Source organism: Schistocerca nitens, chromosome 2 (genome assembly GCF_023898315.1).
Source record: "Schistocerca nitens isolate TAMUIC-IGC-003100 chromosome 2, iqSchNite1.1, whole genome shotgun sequence".
NCBI lineage: Eukaryota > Metazoa > Arthropoda > Insecta > Orthoptera > Acrididae > Schistocerca > Schistocerca nitens.
Genome location: NC_064615.1, coordinates 717,709,185 through 717,731,035, shown reverse-complemented (window position 1 = coordinate 717,731,035; position 21,851 = coordinate 717,709,185). Strand labels below are relative to the sequence as shown.

At 40.2% G+C, this 21,851-nt stretch overlaps 1 protein-coding gene across 2 annotated transcripts in view; it reads right to left on the bottom strand.

Annotated features, from left to right (window-relative positions):
* Positions 1–21,851, bottom strand: part of LOC126236894 (major facilitator superfamily domain-containing protein 1-like) — a 130,643-nt gene that overhangs the window by 15,694 nt on the left and 93,098 nt on the right. For both annotated transcript variants that reach the window (XM_049946534.1, XM_049946535.1), the window contains exons 10-11: positions 11,670–11,772; positions 2,703–2,835 (exon numbers count right to left, since the gene is read on the bottom strand). In XM_049946534.1, the coding sequence (XP_049802491.1) occupies positions 2,703–2,835; positions 11,670–11,772 (236 nt within the window). The remainder of the gene's footprint in view (positions 1–2,702; positions 2,836–11,669; positions 11,773–21,851) is intronic.

The window sequence follows — 21,851 nt, the reverse complement described above, 5'->3', positions numbered from 1 at the left end:
ACTCTGCGCATGCGTGAATCTGGCAGCTAGGGTGCTGCAAGAAAAATTTTTTCCGCTAGCATCTGGCTACTTGCTGCTACTGCCGATACAGCACAACCATACTTCAAGTAGTAGGAAGCGGGAGAGGGTACTGCTCATACGCAAGTCAAATGCGCACGTACATGAGCCCGTTGGCAACTGGTCAAACGAAACTAATGTAAACAGCTATGACATCATGCTCATACAAAGGAGTTTATTGTTACAACATATTACATAGTCTTCGCCCTAAGGCCTTTGACATATTTTTGCTGTTTGCAGACGCTTGTGCGTGCACGGTGCTTTGTTGTTGTAAATGGCACATTTCCTTTGGCACAAAAGTGAATCAATTCTTACCAGTCAAAATTACAGAAATGTAACTGAAAGCTAGAACAATGAAAAATTCATGGAATTCCGAAAAATTCCCGGGTTTTTCCCGGTTTTCTGCCGCATGAAAAAATTCCTGGGTTTTTCCTGGTTGCCCCGGGTCGTATACACCCTGATTATTCCTGGCTATAATACTGATATTTCTAGCTCAAGTTTCCATTGTTTAATCTCATTTTTTGGACATTTGTGTTCCCTTCAGCCTGCTTCATTTACTACATTTTTATATTTTCTCCTTCCATCAACAGAATTCAGTATATATATCTCTAAAAACAAAGATGATGTGACTTACCGAACGAAAGGGCTGGCAGGTCGACAGATACACAAACAAACACAAACACACACACAAAATTCAAGCTTTTGCAACAAACTGTTGCCTCATCAGGAAAGAGGGGAAGGAGAGGGAAAGACGAAAGAATGTGGGTTTTAAGGGAGAGGGTAAGGAGTCATTCCAATCCCGGGAGCGGAAAGACTTACCTTAGGGGGAAAAAAGGACAGGTATACACTCGCACACACACACACATATCCATCCACACATATACAGACACAAGCAGACATATTTAAAGTTTGGGCAGAGATGTCAGTCGAGGCGGAAGTGAAGAGGCAAAGATGATGTTGAATGACAGGTGAGGTATGAGTGGCGGCAACTTGAAATTAGCGGAGATTGAGGCCTGGTGGGTAACGGGAAGAGAGGATATATTGAAGAGCAAGTTCCCATCTCCAGAGTTCGGATAGGTTGGTGTTGGTGGGAAGTATCCAGATAACCCGGACGGTGTAACACTGTGCCAAGATGTGCTGGCCGTGCACCAAGGCATGTTTAGCCACAGGGTGATCCTCATTACCAACAAACACTGTCTGCCTTTGTCCATTCATGCGAATGGACAGTTTGTTGCTGGTCATTCCCACATAGAATGCATCACAGTGTAGGCAGGTCAGTTGGTAAATCACGTGGGTGCTTTCACATGTGGCTCTGCCTTTGTGATCGTATATATATAGTGTTATCGAAGGATTTCTCCTAGCCTCTGTCCTTTTACCCACTTGATCCTCTGTTGCCTTCACTATTCTTACCCTTTTGCACTTTCCTCAGTTTTAATCTGCAGTTCATGCCCAATAAATTGTGGTCCAAGTCCACATCTGCCCCAGGAAATGTCTTACGATTTAAAATCTGGTTCCAAAAATCTCTATCTTACCGTTATATAATGAGTTTGAAACTTTCCAGTGTCTCCAGGTCTATTCCATGTCTACAACCTTCTTTCATGGTTCTTAAACCAAGTGTTAGCTATGATGAAATTATGTTCTGCACAAAATTCTACCAAGCGGCTTCCTCTTTCATTCTTTTTCCCCGGTCCATAGTCACTTATGGCTACAATAACGCATTCACTATGCTGTTCATAGTAGCTTAGTTACCCCTGCATTACCCTTATTTGATTTTGTATTTATAGCCCTGTATTCACCTGACCAGAAGCCCTGTTCCTCCTGCCACTGAACTTCACTAACTCCCACTATATCTAACTTTAATCTATCCATTTCTCTTTTCAAATTTTCTAACCTACCTGTCCAATTAAGGGATCTGACATTCCACACTCTGATTCGCAGAATGCCAGTTTTGTTCTTCTGATAACAATATCGTCCTGAGTAGTCCCCACCCGAATATCCCAATAGGGGACTATTTTATGTCCAGAATGCTTTACCCAAGAGGAAGGCATAATCATTTAACCATACAGGAGAGCTGCATGCCCTTGGGAAAAATGACAACTGTAGTTTCTCCTTGCTTTCAGCCGTCAGCAGTATGTTGCCCCTGCCACTACTAAAAAGGCTGCTGCCCCTCTTCAGGAACCACACAATTGTCTGCCCTCTCAATAGATACCCCTCCACTGTGGTACAGCTATCTGTATTGCCGAGGCACACAACCCTCCACACCAATGGCAAGGTCCATGGTTCATGGACACATCTAATTCTTACAGTGCATATGAGTTTAATAGATGGTAAACTTCCTCACTATTAAGTAAGCTAGTACTGCTCCAACTGTAAGATGATAACACACCAGCGAGCTGCTGCAACTGTATATGTTAGACTATAGTAGTATAATGAGCATAGGCTGTAATTTTCCAAATACAATTAGCACAACTACATACTGCCTGAAGGACTCATTAAGGACTTGACTCACCTTGAATAAAAATTTTACTACTTTTATCTTTTTGTTTTTCATTTAGCCCAAAGCTATCCACAGAAGATTGTCAAAAGTACATGAACACACATCACCCAAATAAAATGAAAATATCCCTTAATTAATCAATACTTACATTGGCACCAATTCGAGATAAATAACGATTTCGAATATGGAAGTCCGAATGTGGCTGAAGCAAGTCGTGGGGAGTTATATCTGACATTGAACCCGATGCCAATAGCTTTTCTCGTTCCAGAACTTCAGCAGCCCTGAAATGGCATTTTTTTGTGAAATAAGTAACAATGGAAAAACACACATCTTATCCAGAATGCATGTTACAAGTTTAGATCAACTGTTTGCATGATACAGGTTGAACTACACGTTGGTGTTCAGTAAGCTAGTTCTAAATTAAATGAAACAATAAGTTCACTGTTACCAGTCACCGGTGACTGGTAACAGTGAACTTATTGTTTCATTTAATGTCAGTAACAGTCACGGTAAAGCCTAACCTAAAAAATGTTCGCATTTAAAGCTAGTTCTATATAACAGCCTCTTCTTTTCATTTTGTAGCACTGATTATTACAATTGCCTTCAGCACTATCTAAAAGACACAAGACCTATTGTTTGTTTTCTTGTTTATTGATTAAAGATGGTTAGAGACTGTGCCTGTTGTGTACAGATGGAGGAGGAAATGGCCAAACAGCTGGAACAGGCTTCAAGCTGCTGTCTCCTGGACTGCAGAGGGGTTAGGGCATCTGAGATGAATGCTTTGGCACCTCTGGAGCTTATAGTGCTATGTGGGATTCGTGATGCCTCTGTGCTTACTGATTCACACGTCCCTGACAGTGATTGAATGAATAGTGGTGTGCTTGCGGATCTCTGAGCAGAAGTCTAAAGTAGGTACCAGCCACACAGCTGTCCCCTTACATATTAAAAGCAGATTTGAGGCATTGCCTGCAGCCGAAAGTACAACTGAACCAGCATGGGCCATTTGTAACTGTGGCCGATGCTCCTCCAAAAGCCCGAAAAGTTGGGACTGCTTGTCACTGGGAGCTCCAATGTTAGGTGGGTGATGGAGACCCTCAGTAAAACAGCAGCCAGGTTGGGGAAGAACCAGTGCTCACTCTATTTGCCTGCCACAAGGTCTCGGCCGCAATACAGAGGCGGCTCTGCCAGCAGCAACTGAGAACACTGGGCACACCCACCTGCAAATTGTAGCTCACGAAGCCAATGAATGATATCTGCCACAGGGATCACAGATGGCTGGCTGATTTGGTGAAGATAGCCTTGCCTGCGGGATGGGAGCAGAGCTAAGGTATCAGATGCAAATTTCTCAACCCCCAGAGTCAGGAGGAGAATTGCAGGGACAAGTGTGCACTACATGCAGCAAATGACTAATGGGATAGTGGAGTATGTGTGTCATGCACATATGGGTTTTTTAGGATAGAGAAATCCCTTCACAGGCCCATAAGATGCCTTCTGTGTTCATACAGAGTAGTATTCATCATAGCAGATCAGAAAAAGAAAATGACAATAGTAGCACTTAAATGGAGGAGCATCTACAGAAAGATCACGAAACTAATGTAGATTGTAAAAGGTAACAATGCCTACACAGAACAAGGGACAGAAAGCTGGTTGAAAGCGGAGGTTGACAGCAATGAAATGCTAAACTTTGACTGAAATATTCACCGCAAAGATTAGTTTAACGATGGTGGTGGAGGCATGTTTATAGCAATAAAAAGTACGACAATATCTACTGAGATTAGTACAGAGTCAGGACGCAAAATAACCTGAGTGAAAAGTGTTAAAGGTGGATCAAACATGGTCGTCGGATGTTTTATAGTAACAGTAATGGTGGAACAGTTGAGGGGAAACTTGGAGAACATATCATGTAAATTTCCTGGCCATGTTGTAGTTGATCTACCAACTATAGATTGGGAAACTCAAGTGATTAGGACAGGTGATAGGGACAGAGATTCATCTGAAACTGTTCTAAATGCCTTATCCAAAAATTACCTTCAGCAGTTAAATTGGGAACTGACTCGTGAAGATAACATCTTAGACATGCTCAGTTAGCATAGAACAGGTAACTAGTGATCATAAGATCATTACAGCATCACTGAACATGGCTGTAAATAGGAGTACAAAGAAAGGCAGGATGATCTTTTTGTTTAGCAAGAGCGACAAATGACAGATTTCAGATTACCTGACAAGTCATTGCAAAAATGTCATCCCCAACACCAGTGATGTTGAGCAATGGACAAAGTTCAAAAGCATAATCATACAACAAACTTTAGACAAGTGTGTTCAGAGTAGATTTGTAGGGGACGGAAAAGACCTACCGCAGTTTGACAACTGAATTAGGAAGCTGCTACAAAAAGAAAGCTAGCTTCACTGTAAATTTATACTTAGCCAAAGTCTCAAAGACAATGAATACAAAATTATCATAAGGAAGGCCATGTATGAAACACTCAGCAAATATAAAAGTAAAACTAACCACATGATAGAATATTCTAACAAGGGAACCTCCCCATCGCACCCCCCTCAGATTTAGTTACAAATTGACACAGTGGATAGGCCTTGAAAAACTGAACACAGATCAATCGAGAAAACAGGAAGAAGTTGTGTGGAACTATGAAAAAATAAGCAAAATATACAAACTGAGTAGTCCATGTGCAAGATATGCAACATAAAGGACAATATTAGCTGATGAGTGCCGTGGTCTCGTGGTTAGAGTGAGCAACTGCGGAACGAAAGGTCCTTGGTTCGAATCCTCCCTCGAGTGAAAATTTTACTTTCTTTATTTTCGCAAAGTTACGATCTGTCCGTTCATTCATTGACGTCTCTGTTCACTGTAATAATTGTAGTGTCTGTGTTTTGCGACCGCACCGCAAAACCGTGCGATCAGTAGACGAAAGGACGTGCCTCTCCAATAGGAACCGAAAACATTTGATCGCAAGGTCATAGGTCAACCGATTCCTCCACAGGAAAACACGTCTCATATATCCTTTACGACACTGGTGACGGCATGTGCGTCACATGACAGGAATATGTTGTCGACCCACCTAACTTGCATACTTGGCGAATGGGTAAAAAGATTATTCTACCTTGCCCGATTTAGGTTTTCTTGTGGATGTGATAATCACTCCAAAAAAAGTGATGAAAACATAAGAGTTTGTCACACAAACTGCATCAAATGAATGCAACAGTTTCAGAGTCGCACAGTTTTCCCTGTGCTCTGTCAAAACATATGTTTTTTATGTTTTCAAATGTTTCCGTGCGTAGACCGTCAAATTCTGTATACGTCCAAGCAAATCTGACCATGTCCTGGAATTTTGGAAAGCGAAGTTGATTATGTGTGAGTGCCTGAACTTTGATAATTATCTGAAAATAAAAAATTAAAATTTTCATCAGAGAGAAGATTTGAACCAAGGACCTGTCGTTTCACAGCTGCTCACGCTAACCACGGGACCACGGCGCTCGAAAGCTAAGGTTGCCTACCTTACGCATGGACTACTCAGTTTGTATATTTTGCTTATTTTTTTCATAGTTCCACACAACTTCTTCCCGTTTTCTCGATTGATCTGTGTTCAGTTTTTCAAGGCCTATCCCTGTGCCAACTTATAACTAAATCTGAGGGGGGTGCGATGGGGAGGTTCCCTTGTAAGAACTTCCGGTCTTATAATAAAAAAAGAAAAAAAACAGTGGGCAAATTTTGACAGGCAAAACATAGTAGAAACTCATGCATCTGTAAGAAGAGCAGTGCACGAAGTGTACAACAACTTCCACTGCACCTTAGCGAAAGCTCTTAACCGAGATGGTGCCGGCCGTGGTGGCCAAGCGGTTACAGGCGCTGCAGTCTGGAACCGCGCGGTCGCTATGGTCGCAGGTTCGAATCCTGCCTCGGGCATGGATGTGTGTGATGTCCTTAGGTTAGTTAGGTTTAAGTAGTTCTAAGTTCTAGGGGACTGATGACCTTAGAAGTTAAGTCCCATAGTGCTCAGAGCCATTTGAACCATTTTTTTCTTAACCGAGAACCCGATAAAATTGTGGTCATATATAAAATCACAAAGGAGGTCAACGACTTTTATCTAGTCACTCGCTGGGGCAGCAATAGAATACAGCTAAAGGAAAGCTGAAGTTTCACATTTAAGAAATCATTCACACAAGACAATTGTACAAACATACCACTGTTTGACTGTTGTACAGACTCCAACATAGAGGACATAGAAATTGGCATCTGTGGCGCACAGAAGCAACTGAAAGAGTTGACAACAAGTAAGTCACCAGGTCCGGATGGAATCCCAGTTCGGTTTTACAGAGACTACTCTGCAGCATTGGCCCCCTACTCAGCTTGCATTTATTGTGAATCTCTTGCCCAGCGAAAAGTCCCAAACAAATGGAGGAAAGCACAGGTGACTCCCATATATAAGAAAGATGAAAGAACTGACCTGCATAACTACAGAAAAATATCATTTGACACATTTGCTGTAGAATTTTTGTACACATTTTGAATCTGAATATACTACATTTCTTTGGGATAGAAAAGATTCTGTCCACAAATCAGCACAGGCTTAAAAAGCCTGGCTTGTCCTTTTTCCAAATGATAACCTACAAACCATGGATGGAGGACAACAGGCAGATTTCATTCTCCTAGGTTTCAGGAAAGCATTTGACATGGTGCTCCACTGAACTGTTGACGAAGGTCCGAGCACATGGTTTAAATTCCTAGAACCCAGTTGTAGGTCTTGACAGTGAGTGTTCATCACGGACAAGAATATTATCAGGAGTACCCCACGGAAGCGTGATAGGACCGCTTTTATTCTCCATATACATATATGATATGACAGACAGGGCGAGCAGCAACTGATAATGCTGTGGTGTACGGGAAGGTGTCATTGTTGAGAGACTGTAGAAATATACAAGATGACTTAGACAAAGTTTCTAGGTTGTGTGATGAAAGGCAGTTTGCTCTAAATGCACAAAAATTTTAAGTTAACGCGGGTGAGTAGAAGAAACAATCCTTTAATGTTCAAATACAGCATTAATAGGATACACCTTGACACAGTCAATTCGATTAAATATCTAAGTGTAATGTTGAAAAGCAATATGAAATGGAATGCGCACGTAAAGTTGGTAATAGGGAAGCTGAATGCTAGTTTCATTTTATTGGGAGAATTTTGGGATGGGATGCTATTTCCGTTTTGACAATACTAACACATATTACAAGGGAACCTCCCCATCGCACCCCCCCCCCCCCCCCCTCAGATTTAGTTATAAGTTGGCACAGTGGATAAGCCTTGAAAAACTGAACACACATCAATCGAGAAAACAGGAAGTTGTGTGGAACTATGAAAAAATGAGCAAAATATACAAACTGAGTAGTCCATGCGGAAGATATGCAACATCAAGGATAATGTGAGCACAGGAGCGCCGTGCTCCCGTGGTTAGCGTGAGCAGCTGCGGAACGAGAGGTCCTAGGTTCAAGTCTACCCTCGAGTGAAAAGTTTAATTTTTTATTTTCAGTTTATGTGACAAACTATTATGTTTTCATCAGTTTTTTGGGAGTGATTATCACATCCACAAGAAAAACTAAATCGGGCAAGGTAGAAGAATATTTTTACCTATTCGCCAAGTGTACAAGTTAGGTGGGTCGATGACAAATTCCTGTCATGTGACACACATACCGTCACCAGTGTCGTATAGAATATATCAGGTGTGTTTTCCTGTGGAGGAATCGGTTGACCTATGACCTTGCGATCAAATGTTTTCGGTTCCCATTGGAGAGGCATGTCCTTTCGGCTACTAATCACTCGGTTTTGTGGTGCGGTCGCAAAACACAGACACTAAACTTATTACAGTGAACAGTGACATCAATGAACAAATGGACAGATCATAACTTTGTGAAAATAAAAAAAAGTAAACTTTTCACTCGAGGGAAGACTTGAACCAAGGGCCCCTCGCTCCGTAGCTGCTCACGCTAACCACGGGACCACGGCGCTCCTGCCCTTACACTCTCCTTGATGTTGCCTATCTTGCACATGGACTACTCAGTCTGTATATTTTGCTTATTTTTTCATAGTTCCACACAACTTCTTCCAGTTTTCTTGATTGATCTTCGTTCAGTTTTTCAAGGCCTATCCACTGTGCCAACTTATAACTAAATCTGAGGGGGGTGCGATGGGGAGGTTCCCTTATTAGTAGGTGGAAGGTTGAATTCGCAAACGTTTACATGGAAGTCATGATTTATGCATAATGGGTGGTGGAAAAACTGTGTTTAGGCAACTGAGGTTTCTTGGAAATCGGTTTACCAACAAAAAAGAGGAAGCAGCCCGAAATGAAGAACATAAGCTCTCAGCTTCAGCATCGAAACTTGGGACAGCAGAATTGTACAGGTGCATGAGTGATGTTGATATGGATTCTACTGGAGTTGGACTTACTGATTTAGAGCTTCACTGCCAGGATACAAAGTTTTCACGTTCATGCGTTAGCTGTAAAAATACAGAATGCACGATTGCTGTTGAAGAAAGAAGAGTGGGAATAGCTTGTGATTTTAAATTAATTTGTAATTCATGTGGCAATGGATTTTCATTTTCCTCCTCCAAAAAAACTGACACTGGTACCTATGAAAGCAATTGTAGGTTAGCATAGGCTCTGAGATGCCTTGGAAAGGGCAGGGAAGGAGGTAATTTATCGTATGGTTTTCTGAACATGCACAAAAAATAAATAAAGAAATGCCTGATGCTGTATGTGATACTGACAAAGTTTCCACGAAGAAAGCTGTGGAGGAAATGGTTGAAATAAACTAAAACGAAATAGATCCTGTGGTAGATATTCATGACAGTGAATCTCCTACAAATGTTACTGACCTAAGTGTGTCTGTAGATGGGACCTAGATGAAAAGGGATCACATATTCCTGTATGGAGTTGCATCTGTTATTGGTATTGACTCAGGTAAAGTTTTAGATGTAGAAATTATGTCTAAATACTGCCACCAGTGTGCAACAAGGAAAATGTCCAATAATGAAGACAGTGAGACACTGTGGCAAGTAAATCATGTGGTAGCATGCTCTAGAAAATATAGTGGCTCAAGTGAGGGCATGGAGACTGCTGGAGTTGTGAGGATATTCTCCAGATCTGAGGACCAGTATGATGTTAGATGTACTTAATACCTAGGTGATAGGGACTCCTCTTTGTTCAAAGCAGCAACAGATAAAAATCCGTACAATACAACAATAGAAAAGTTGGAATGTGTTGGCCACATCCAAAAGAGGCTTGGTGGCAGGCTTCGTCGCTTGCTGGAGGAAAAGAAAGGTGAAGTACTTGAGGATGGAAAACCACTAGCACAAAAAGGCAGGCTTACTCTGAAAGAAACTGATTCTCTTCAGTTACTTTATAGGAGAGCTATCAGGAAAAACACACATAATTTAGAGGCAATGAGGCGTGCAGTGTGGGCAATGTTTTTTTCCCCCCACAAACTATCCACAGACCAAATACCAATGCACAAACTGTGTCCGAAAGATGATTGGTCTAAGTTCAATAATAGAAATGAGATGTATTCACAAAAGCACTCATTACGAGAACCTGTTATGAATGCAATGAATCCCACATTCAGGTTTCTTGCAAACCCTGATTTACTGAGGAAGTGTCTTCACGGAAAGACACAAAATGCAAATGATAGTCTCAATAATTTAATTTGGATTACATGCTCAAAAAGGACATTCTGTGGACTTGAAATACTCAAAATAGGTGTTTTTGTAGTAGTTTTGTGTTACAATAACGGAAATAATGGCAGAATTGAAATGTTGAAGAGATCCTGGCGTGTTTACAACAAAAGCATTTTACACCATCGAGAAGAGCAGGGTCAAGAAAGCTAACATATCAGTGTCTTACCTGCAAATACAGGCCAGGCAGATTCGAAGAGGAGAGATGAGAAACCTGGAGGACGAGGAGTATCAGTATGGAGGATTTTAAAACTGAGGTAAGCATATTACTTGCAGGAGAAGAAAATCTTTGAACCTCATTTTCCCTGTTTTACATTTTTTACATTATTTGAAGGTTTTTCTCAAAAAATAAATGCGCTAATGCTATGAAATTTTTTGGAACTGTTCACAATGTGTTACTGTCGCTGGAACTAAAAAATACGAGATCCTGCAATTACATAATGATTCTTAGATTATTTTATCGAGAAAAAAAGTTAATTTTGGATGTGCAAAATTAAAAACTCTCGTTAATGATACAATTTGTACCATAAATTAATAGCTGTAGTTCAGTGGTCTTATAACCTTCTCAGGACATTACAATAAAATTTTCAGATTACTTACATGAATAGAATTTGAGTTATGCTTTTTATAAAACAGACATTAAAAAATTCAAATTTCAGGCAAAATATTAATCCTGCATATTTTATTACATTTTTCCATTAAAACACAGCTCTTTTGCTTTACACATGCAAAATTTTAGATTTGTACATTAATAAATATGGTTCAAATGGCTCTAAGCAGTATGGGACTTAACATCTGAGGTCATCAGTCCCCTAGACTTAGAACTACTTAAACCTAACTAACCTAAGGATATCACACACATCCATGCCCGAGGCAGGATTCGAACCTGCAACCGTAGCAGCAGCGTGGTTCCGGACTGAAGCGCCTAGAACCACTTGGCCACAGTGGCCGGCATTAATAAATATGGCTGTAATGATTTTTTAAATAAATGTTTACATTTTCTGTTACATCCCCCATAAAGCACCTAAAGACAAATGAAATTGTCACACTTTACAGATAATTAAAATGAGACTCAACATATGAATGGCAAAAATACAGAATTTACTGAAAAAGAGAGGATAAATATATGGAATTTACTGAAGAAAAAGCATCATCATTATGAGAGTGCTGTGTATTACAATTTTCAATATGTTAACGGCTAAAAGCTTTCTTGTGCCTGCACTGAACAAATGACTGCCACATCAGCAGTGGCTAGGAAAAAATGTAACAAGAAATTAAATATTTTAAATGTCAGAAATTTTAATGATAAGACATAGTTGAATACTACGGAACACAAAACAATTGTCAGTAAAGAGCACTAATTTCAGAATGATACTTACAATCTGTTTCTCTCATAAACTTCTCTTTGTGATGGTGTCATGTTGAGTATTCCATTTTTGCTTGCATCAACCACCCATATTCCAACAGCAGTTAATAATGACACTGAAATGAAAATTAACATGAATCACAATATCAAACACAATGGCTTCATTACACACAACAAATCAATAATGTCTCCAGTTCTATGTGAACTGTGTGAATGCTAAATAATAATTGATATGACAAGCATTTGAAAAAAAGTCACTATCTTTAGACCAAAGAGTGGTTCCCTGCATCTCTCCTCATTATCAAATCCTCTGCATATAAAGCAAACTGTACCCTTTTGATAATTCTTGGTCTCTTTCTATGATATTTGCACCCTACAATTCTCTCCATTACCCTATTCATGATTACTTGTAACCACATGATGTGTACTATCAACCAATCTGTTCTTTTTGTCAAGTTATGCCACAAATCCCTCCTCTCTCCCATTTGATTTCTTACATATTTATAGGTTATCCTATCCACTCAGTGTTCTTCTAGTACCACACTTCACACGTTTCTATTCTTTTCTTATCTGAACTGTTCATCACCACATTTCACTTCCACATAAGGCTACACTTCCGACAAAAATTGTTCAAAAGAGACATCCTACCACTTAAATATGTGCTTTATATTAACAAATCTTTATCACTGGAAAATGCTTTTCTTGCTATTGCCAGTATACATTTTATACTCTCTTTATTTCAGCCATTGTCAGTTATTTTCCAACCCAAATAGCAAAACTGTCTGCTACTTTTAGTGGCTCTTCTTCTCATCTAATGCCCTCAGCACTAGCTGATTTTATTCAATTATACTCCACTACTATTTTTCTTCTTTACTTTTGTTGACATTCATCAGGTAATCTCCCTTCAAGACATTATCCATTCCAGTCAAATGATCTAAGTACCTTGTTCTCAAAGTTTTTATTTCTTCTTCTTTACCTTTAATTCACTTTCAAAAATCTAATTTGTATCCTTCACTGCTCACTCTAGGTACAGATTGAATAACATGGTAGATATGCTGCAACCCTGTCTCACTCCTATATCAACTAATGCCTCCTTTCCATGTCCTGTTACTCACAACTGCAGTCTGGTTTCATACAAGCTGTAAATGATCCCCTGTAGTTTATCTCTGGTATCTCCTGAATTTTAGATGCTAAATCAGACAAGAGTGTCGAAAGCTTTCTCTAAATTTACAAATGTTACAGATACAGAAATACTGGAACACGTGAGGCAATACTGACCTTACGACTTATCTTAGAAGAAAGATTAAGGAAAGGCAAACCTACGTTTCTAGCATTTGTAGACTTAGAGAAAGCTTTTGACAATGTTGACTGGAATACTCTCTTTCAAATTCTAAAGGTGGCAGGGGTAAAATACAGGGAGCGAAAGGCTATTTACAATTTGTACAGAAACCAGATGGCAGTTATAAGAGTCGAGGGGCATGAAAGGGAAGCAGTGGTTGGGAAGGGAGTAAGACAGGGTTGTAGCCTCTCCCCGATGTTATTCAATCTGTATATTGAGCAAGCAGTAAAGGAAACAAAAGAAAAATTCGGAGTAGGTATTAAAATCCATGGAGAAGAAATAAAAACTTTGAGGTTCGCCAATGACATTGTAATTCTGTCAGAGACAGCAAAGGACTTGGAAGAGCAGTTGAACGGAATGGACAGTGTCTTGAAAGGAGGGTATAAGATGAACATCAACAAAAGCAAAACGAGGATAATGGAATGTAGTCGAATTAAGTCGGGTGATGTTGAAGGTATTAGATTAGGAAATGAGACACTTAAAGTAGTAAAGGAGTTTTGCTATTTGGGGAGCAAAATAACTGATGATGGTCGAAGTAGAGAGGATATAAAATGTAGACTGGCAATGGCAAGGAAAGCGTTTCTGAAGAAGAGAAATTTGTTAACATCGAGTATAGATTTAAGTGTCAGGAAGTCTTTTCTGAAAGTATTTGTATGGAGTGTAGCCATGTATGGAAGTGAAACATGGACGATAAATAGTTTGGACAAGAAGACAATAGAAGCTTTCGAAATGTGGTGCTACAGAAGAATGCTGAAGATTAGATGGGTAGATCACATAACTAATGAGGAGGTACTGAATAGGATTGGGGAGAAGAGGAGTTTGTGGCACAACTTGACCAGAAGAAGGGATCGGTTGGTAGGACATGTTCTGAGGCATCAAGGGATCACCAATTTAGTATTGGAGGGCAGCGTGGAGGGTAAAAATCGTAGGGGGAGACCAAGAGATGCATACACTAAGCAGATTCAGAAGGATGTAGGTTGCAGTAGGTACTGGGAGATGAAGAAGCTTGCACAGGATAGAGTAGCATGGAGAGCTGCATCAAACCAGTCTCACGACTGAAGACCACAACAACAATACAGATACAGCCCTGTGGTTCTTCAACACAACTTCTAAGGCAGAGATAAACTTTGTTATGCACAGTAGTTATGTTCTGTGGAATCCCCAGAGATACTGAATTCATGTAAATCAAGAGTAATTTAATATGTAAAATATGGGGTTAGATTCTCGTTTTCTCGCATATTAAATTGAAAATAGTTTCTTACTATTTTTAACCAAAACTAACCATCACCTTTGCGAAACACATTTTAATGCAAAATTTATACATTTAAATGTTTAACACAAACACAACACACTAAAATCATTATTTTGTTACCAATGAATTCCCGGCCTGCTCTTGTCACAACCTTTTAGTGCCCTAGGATTTTGCAAGTTGTGGATCATAAGGGGTTTTAATTTACAATCCCTTGACCATTCCCTCTGAAATGAAGGGTGTGCCAGGTCTTAATAGCCTCTAATCCAGATGCTGTTTTTTCTGAAATACAAATGAATATGTAGCTAGACATTCGTTTCCAAAATAAGCCTTTTCATCAACATTGAAAACATGTTTCGCAGTATAGCATTTTTCTATCACAATTTCTTTACTCCTCTTTTCAAATTCCTCATCTGCCACAGGCACCTCTCCTGTCATTTTAATGTTGTGGAAGCCACAATGATGCTTTAAGCGATCAATCCAACCTGAGCTGGAAGAGAAAGGTGCTGGATTGTCATCTTTTCGTAAATCTTCATACAAGCTCTTAGCCTTAGCTTGAATAGCAGCTCCACAGAGAGACGTGTTGTTGGTTGTGGTGCTCAATCACTAGTCACACTTATGTTAGCAGAACAGTTACCAGTTTTTTGAATTGGTTCTGAACTGTCATGAACAATTCTCAAAATGGACTCACTAAGTCCCAAAGCATGTCGAATGTCAACAAGATGCTCATCTTTCTCATAGTGATTCTTAACATCCCTCTGTTTCTAATGAATATGTCATTCGTAAAAGCTTCTTTCCCTTGACATGCACAATTTCTTTCCTTTTACCTGACATTTTACACACAGACCCTGTCAACTGCAACTTCACAGCTCTAATGATGTGAAATAATGATATACATCTCGACAAACACATCAGAAGAGGAGTGTTGAGATGTGTTAATGCATTTCTGCTTCAGTGTACTGCTAACAGACTGGACTTAAAACTAAAACCGCGTATATGTGAAAACATGGATAATGAATCCACATATAACGAGATCTACTATTATGTTACAGGATTAGTACCGTATTTACTCGAATCTAAGCTGCACTTTTTTTCCGGTTTTTGTAATGCAAAAATCCGCCTGCGGTTTAGAATCGAGTGCAAAGTAAGCAGAAGTTCTGAAAAATGTTGGTAGGTGCCGTCACAACTAACTTCTGCTGTTGAATTATGTAGCGCTACACAGGCATGCTTTGCAGGCAAAAAAATAATGGCGCCAAAACCTCTGCGTCAGTACATAAATTTAAAAAAAAAATTAGAAGACAAGCTTTTTTCTCCGCCCCGAGTTTCGACCACTGCATTTTCATACATTATCCAACGAAGTAAATAGAAATTTCGTATCATCTTCAAATGTAGCGGCCTTTCAAATATTCATAGCAATGAAAATAAGTTTCTTAACACAAAAATACCAACAATGTACAAGACTTTAGGATTGTTGCACGAGTTGATACGCTGGGGCTCATTAAGATTTCACGTAGCGCACCTATTGCTTCGTGGCATTTTGTAAAGTGCTTGTTGGTGTTAGTGAACCATAATGAAGCGCTTTCATTATAGTGCCAAACTCAAGAGGGGAGCTATTTCTTTTGCGGAATAAAGTTCTAATCGTGCTGCAGGTCTGCGATACGGGATTGATGAGAGCAACGTCAGGCGATGGCGACTACAGAGAGACAAATTATTTGAATGTTCAAGTACCAGGAAAGCATTTAGTGGGCCAAAGTGTGGCCAATATCATGCACTAGAAGTGATTTTAAATGAATTTGTTAAGGAACAGCATCAGAAATTCCTGCCCGTGAACGCCGAAATTTTAAAAACTGAGGCACATGAAATTGTTAGAGAGCAAAAAATCGAAAATTTTAAGGCTAGTCACAGCTGGATTGATCTGTTCACTTCGGAGGTGAACTTCAGTTGCACAGAAGCTGCCGAAAAATTATGAAGAAAAACTTGGGGAATTTCAGCGCTTCATAATTAGGCGTCGCACAGAAAAGCAATACCTTCTTGGTCAGATAGGAAACGCTGACCAAACTCCCATATATTTTGACATGCCGTCAAATTATACGGTTGACGCTACAGGAAAGAAAGACATAAGTGTTCTTATATCAGGGGGTGAAAAACAGCGGATGTCATACTTGCTTGCACAGCAGATGGACATAAATTACCCCCATTCATAGTTTTCAAGCGAAAGACTTTACCGAAATCGGAAGTGTTTCCAAAAACTGTAATTGTACGAGCAAACGAAACTGGGTGGTTTTTGGAGGACATGGTGTTGGAATGGGTTAGGTGTGTCTGTGTGTGTGTGTGTGTGTGTGTGTGTGTGTGTGTGTGTGTGTGTGTGTGAGTGTGTGTGTGTAATCGTCGTCCTGGCGCAATGCTTTGTTTACGCCGTCTGTTGGTATTAGATGTACGCAAGCCATACAACACCTGCAGTTAAACGAAAATTAGAGGAATGACGTCAATTCTACAACCACTTGACGTCTGTTTGAATAATTGAACAATTTAAGGACAAGCTTAAACACGTGTACACAGACTGGCTTTCGAAAAGCGACAGACAACTGACACCAACAGGACGTGTAAAACGAGCAAGTTTGTCGCAAGTGTGCCAATGGATTTATGATGCATGGGAGTGTGTTCCAAATCAGACTGTGCAACAAGCATTTAAAAAATGTCCGATATCCAATGCACTAGATGGTACGGAGGACGATGCTCTCTATGAAGAAATGAGCAACAAAGAATCGAGTGATAGTGATTCCGAATCATGACTGATATTTTAAATGTTTCGTATAAGATGTACTACAAACCTAATAAAATTGTGTTTTAAATTTCAGCGTTTAATTTCTAAGTTATTTTCATTCTTATTTTATAAGTGTTGCTACTCTGCATTGCACAGGATAGAAAAGCGTGGAAAGCTGTCTCAAACCAGCCTACGGACTGAAGAAACAACAACACACTCTGCATTTGAAGTCATCACTAAAAATCTACTACAAAAATCCGACTGGCAAAACTGTTTGGGATGTATGTCAATATGGCCAACTCTACGTTCTGAATTTTTTCCTACCTGTGACAAGAGATGGTTGCTAATAGGAACTTTTATGAATCGTGAATCACATGCAGTATTCTCTTCACCATAAGAATAATACAAATGTAAAAATTATACCATGTATTCTTTCGTGTTTGCTGCTATTTCATTTAAATCCTGTCTGCCTAATAAACTGCGAAACTAGAGTGAGACAACAGCAAACGCGGAAGAATATACATATCATGTCATATTTATATTCATATTATTCTTATGCTTAATAGTGATACAGTCAGAAATGAAGCACAGCAACTGACTAGATTTTTGAATCTAGGATGACTAATTTCTGTGCAGAATGTAATGTACTAAAGAGGCGATTGCAAAGATTTTCAAACGGAGAAAAATTTTCGTTAAATTCTCGTTCAGAACATTTTCTATCATACGCAGTCTATTATTTGGTTCTTGTTGTTCATTATCAAAGAAAGCAGTAGTGTAAGTAACAACAAATAGCAGTGTCTTGCCATTGTTTCGCTAATGAGACAATTCCTCTCTACTTCCGCCCCCCCCCCCCCCCCCCTCCGTAAGCAGCGGTAGCGGGCACAAAAGCAAACCATGCCGCGAGCGGCGACAGGCCGTAAACACTCATCATCAGAATGCGACAAACAATGCATGACACAGTACAATAATGCATTTTTAGCTTAGAGTGACGTAAACACCTATAACGAAGAGAACGGCACTTAACAGATCAAAGCGAAATAAGCAACCGATTCAAACCAGACGATGCACGTGAAAAAGCAATGGCTACCTGGTAAAGCTTAACTGCTAAGCTTACGACTCGAACCAAACTACTGAAGCTGTATCCATTATATCTAAACTGTGTCTCATGTTACAATGGACCAACTTTGTTTCAATTTGGAGGTGCGGTCCAAAACTTTTCTCTCCCCTTGAATTTCAAGTCTCAAATTTCAGGTGCGGCTTAGATTCGTGAAATTTTTTTTTTCCTTGATTTCGAGTCTCATTTTTCAGGTGCGGCTTTGATTTGAGTGTGGCTTAGATTCGAGTAAATACGGTAATGCCTCGCCTGTTTCTCCATTTCTCTGAAACCCAAAGTGATCATTCTTGAGGATGCCTTCTATCACTCTTTCCTTGTATAGATATTGCTATATTAAAGTCCCTCAAGCACATTTTTCTGTCTGTCTGAATGCTAATATCAGGAACCACTTTAGTGATTTAGATACAGTTTTTGCTAATAGGTAGACTGATTCATATAAAAAGATTATGTATATAGTTTACGAGGGTTGTTTATTAAGTAAGGGCCGTTCGCGCTTATAGTCCCGTAGTTCGCGCGGACGCCGCAACAAGCCACCGCGCCACTTGCCGGCATCCTTCCCGTTCACACTGATGCAAGTTGCAGCTCTGTAGCTGACGTGTACGCATCGCTGTGCTACTTTATAATGTTTACGATTATTGAATCGCCCGCCGCGTGTCAGATACGGTCAGTGATACGTTTTTTGACCGCGAGAAGCCTATCAGCTGCAGAAATTCATTGTCAGTTAACAGAAGTGTATGACTTGAATGCAATGAGTGAAGGTAAAATGCGTCAATGGGATAGAGAGTTTAAAAATGGCCGTCAAAACGTCCATGACAAAGAACGCTCAGGCCGGCCCTCTGTGATCACTGATGATTTGGTGGCTGCAGTCGAAACAAAGATTCGTGAGGACAGAAGATTCACAATTTCCACTCTTTCTTTGGAATTTCCACAAGTTTCAAGATCGGTTTTGTACAAAATTGTGTCTGAAAACCTAAACTTTAAGAAACTGTGTTCTCGGTGGGTACCCAGACTCCTCACAGAGGACCACAAAGGGAAGAGATTTGCCACTTAGTTGGACTTTTTGATTCATTACAAGGAAGAAGGGGATGACATGTTGAGTCAAGTTGTCACTGGAGATGAAACATGGGTATCCCATATCACTTCCGAAAGCAAGCGACAATCGATGGAATGGCGACACACAACCTCACCCGTCAAGGTCAAAGCCAAACCGACGCTGTCAAAGCGCAAGATTATGGCAACTGTGTTCTGGGACCGGCGCGCTGTTTTGCTAGTGGACTTTATGCCACGAGGAACGACAATCAACTCAGATGCCTACTGTGCAACTCTAAAGAAGCTCCGCAGAGCAATTCAAAACAAAAGGCGCGTCATGCTGACAAAAGGAGTTTTGCTCCTGCACGATAACGCTGGGCCTCACACCTCTCAAAAGACTCGGGATTTGATTGATTCTTTTGGATGGGAAGTTTTGGACCGTGCACCATACAGCCCCGACCATGCTCCTAGCGATTTTCACCTCTTCCGGTACCTGAAACACCATCTTGGCGGGCAGCGCTTCAATGACGACGATGAAGTGAAAGCGGCCGTGAACTCTTGGCTGTCGGAGCAGGCGGCCGAATTCTTTGAAGAGGGAATTAAAAACTTACTTGTACGATATGACAAGTGCTTAAATAAAGAAGGCAACTATGTAGAAAAATAGGTAAAAGTGTGTAGAATCAGAAAATAAAAGTTTTTTTTACAAAAGTATTTGTATGTTTTTTTAAAAAATAAAAACGGCCCTTACTTAAAAAACAACCCTTGTATTACTGCTATGTCAGACAAGTCTTCCTACCATAGATGCTTAGTGCTATCCACGTGCAGCTGGGGCAGGTCACCAGTTTTTCTGTACACAATATTTGTGTCGCAGACAGGCACAACGAAAAGGCACTTACAGGTATAGCTTTCAACTAAAGTCTTCTTCAGAAAATGGAAAACAAACACACACACACACACACACACACACACACACACACACACACACACAAAACCATGATCTCCAGAGGCTCGGACCGATCCAAGTTGCTGTGAATGTGAGCATTCTCTCTCTCTCTCTCTCTCTCTGTCTGTCTTTCTGTGTGTGTGTGTGTGTGTGTGTGTGTGTGTGTGTGTGTGTGTTTCCATTTTCTGAAGAAGACTTTAACCAAGAGCTACAAGGGTAAGTCAATTACTATGCACAATTTGGTTATATTTTTGTCTATTTTGGTAGTACTGTCATTTTACGTTGACGACACATGCTTTGTTTATTTGTTGTTATAGCTTTGCAATTTTCAAGCTGCTAGGTTAGTTTCGTTATCGCTGCTGTGCTGTTAATCATGGCTGCTCCACTGTCTATTTGCACCAAAGAAGAGCAATGTTCAGTGAACCATTTTTTGTGGTCGGAAGGCATCTCAAGAGCCAAAATTCATCAGAGACTTTCGGTACAGTGCGGGAAACAGTGCTTTGCCACAACAGAGTGTCTACGAATGGACTGAAAAATTCCGAAATGGTCGCAGAAGTGTTATGCATGATGAAGGAGCCGGACGACCATTTACCACCACAAATGAAGAAACCATTGGGTGTTCAAGTGAAACGATTCTCTTCGACAGACGATTAACTATTGATGAAGTGGCACATCGTCTGCAAATTAGTCACGGTTCTGCCTACGAAATCATCCACAACAGGCTTGGGTTTCATAAAGTTTGTGCAAGATGGGTCTCAAAACAACTCACACAGTTGCATAAAGAAACACACTTGGACATCTGCAAAAATCATTTGAATTGCTATGGTAACAAAGGGGGCAACTTCTTGGACAGGATCATTACTGGTGACGAAACATGGATCCATCATTAAGAGCCGGAAAGTAAACGGCAGAGTAAGGAATGGAAACATCCAAATTCGCCGTGCAAGAAAAAGTTCAAGACCCAACAGTCTGCAGGAAAACTGATGCTTAAGGTTTATTGAGACAGACAAGGTCCAGTACTGGGACATTGTGGGGAAAGGGGCACTACAATAAACAGTGTACGTTGCAGTGAGATGCTTACTGCCAGGCTAATGCCTGCAATTCAAAACAAATGCCGAGGATTGTTGTCAAAGGTGTTGTGTTGTTGCATGACAATGCCCGTCCGCATACTGCTGACCACACTGCTGAAACACTTCAGAAACTCAAATTTGAAGTATTGGGTCATCCTCCATATAGACCCGATCTTGCCCCTTCCTACTATCACTTGTTTGGTCCACTCAGAAAGGCATTAAGGGGTCATCAATTTGCCTCGGATGAAGCAGTGGAAGAAGTGGTGCATTCCTGGCTCGCAGCTCAACCGAGAACCTTCTTTTATGAGGGCATCAGGAAGCTTGTACAACGACGGACCAAGTGCGTTGTAATGCAAGGAGACTATGTCAAAAAATGATGTTCTTGTAAGTTTCCTATTTGATTATAATAAAATTTTATAACTACTTCGTGGATAATAATTGAATTACCTTCGTATAATGTGCCAGTCTTTTTGATGCATCTCTCCACATGTCATCTTTATGGTGAGTAACATTTTATCTTTCCTTACATTGTTGATATTCCAATGTGGAGTTTCCATTGTTTAACATTTGTGTTAGTATTTCATAAACATGACTTGCACTTATGGATTGGTAATATTCACACCTTTTCACTGGAGTTATTACATTCTTCTTTAAGACTGAGGATATTTCACCGGTTCCCTACATCTC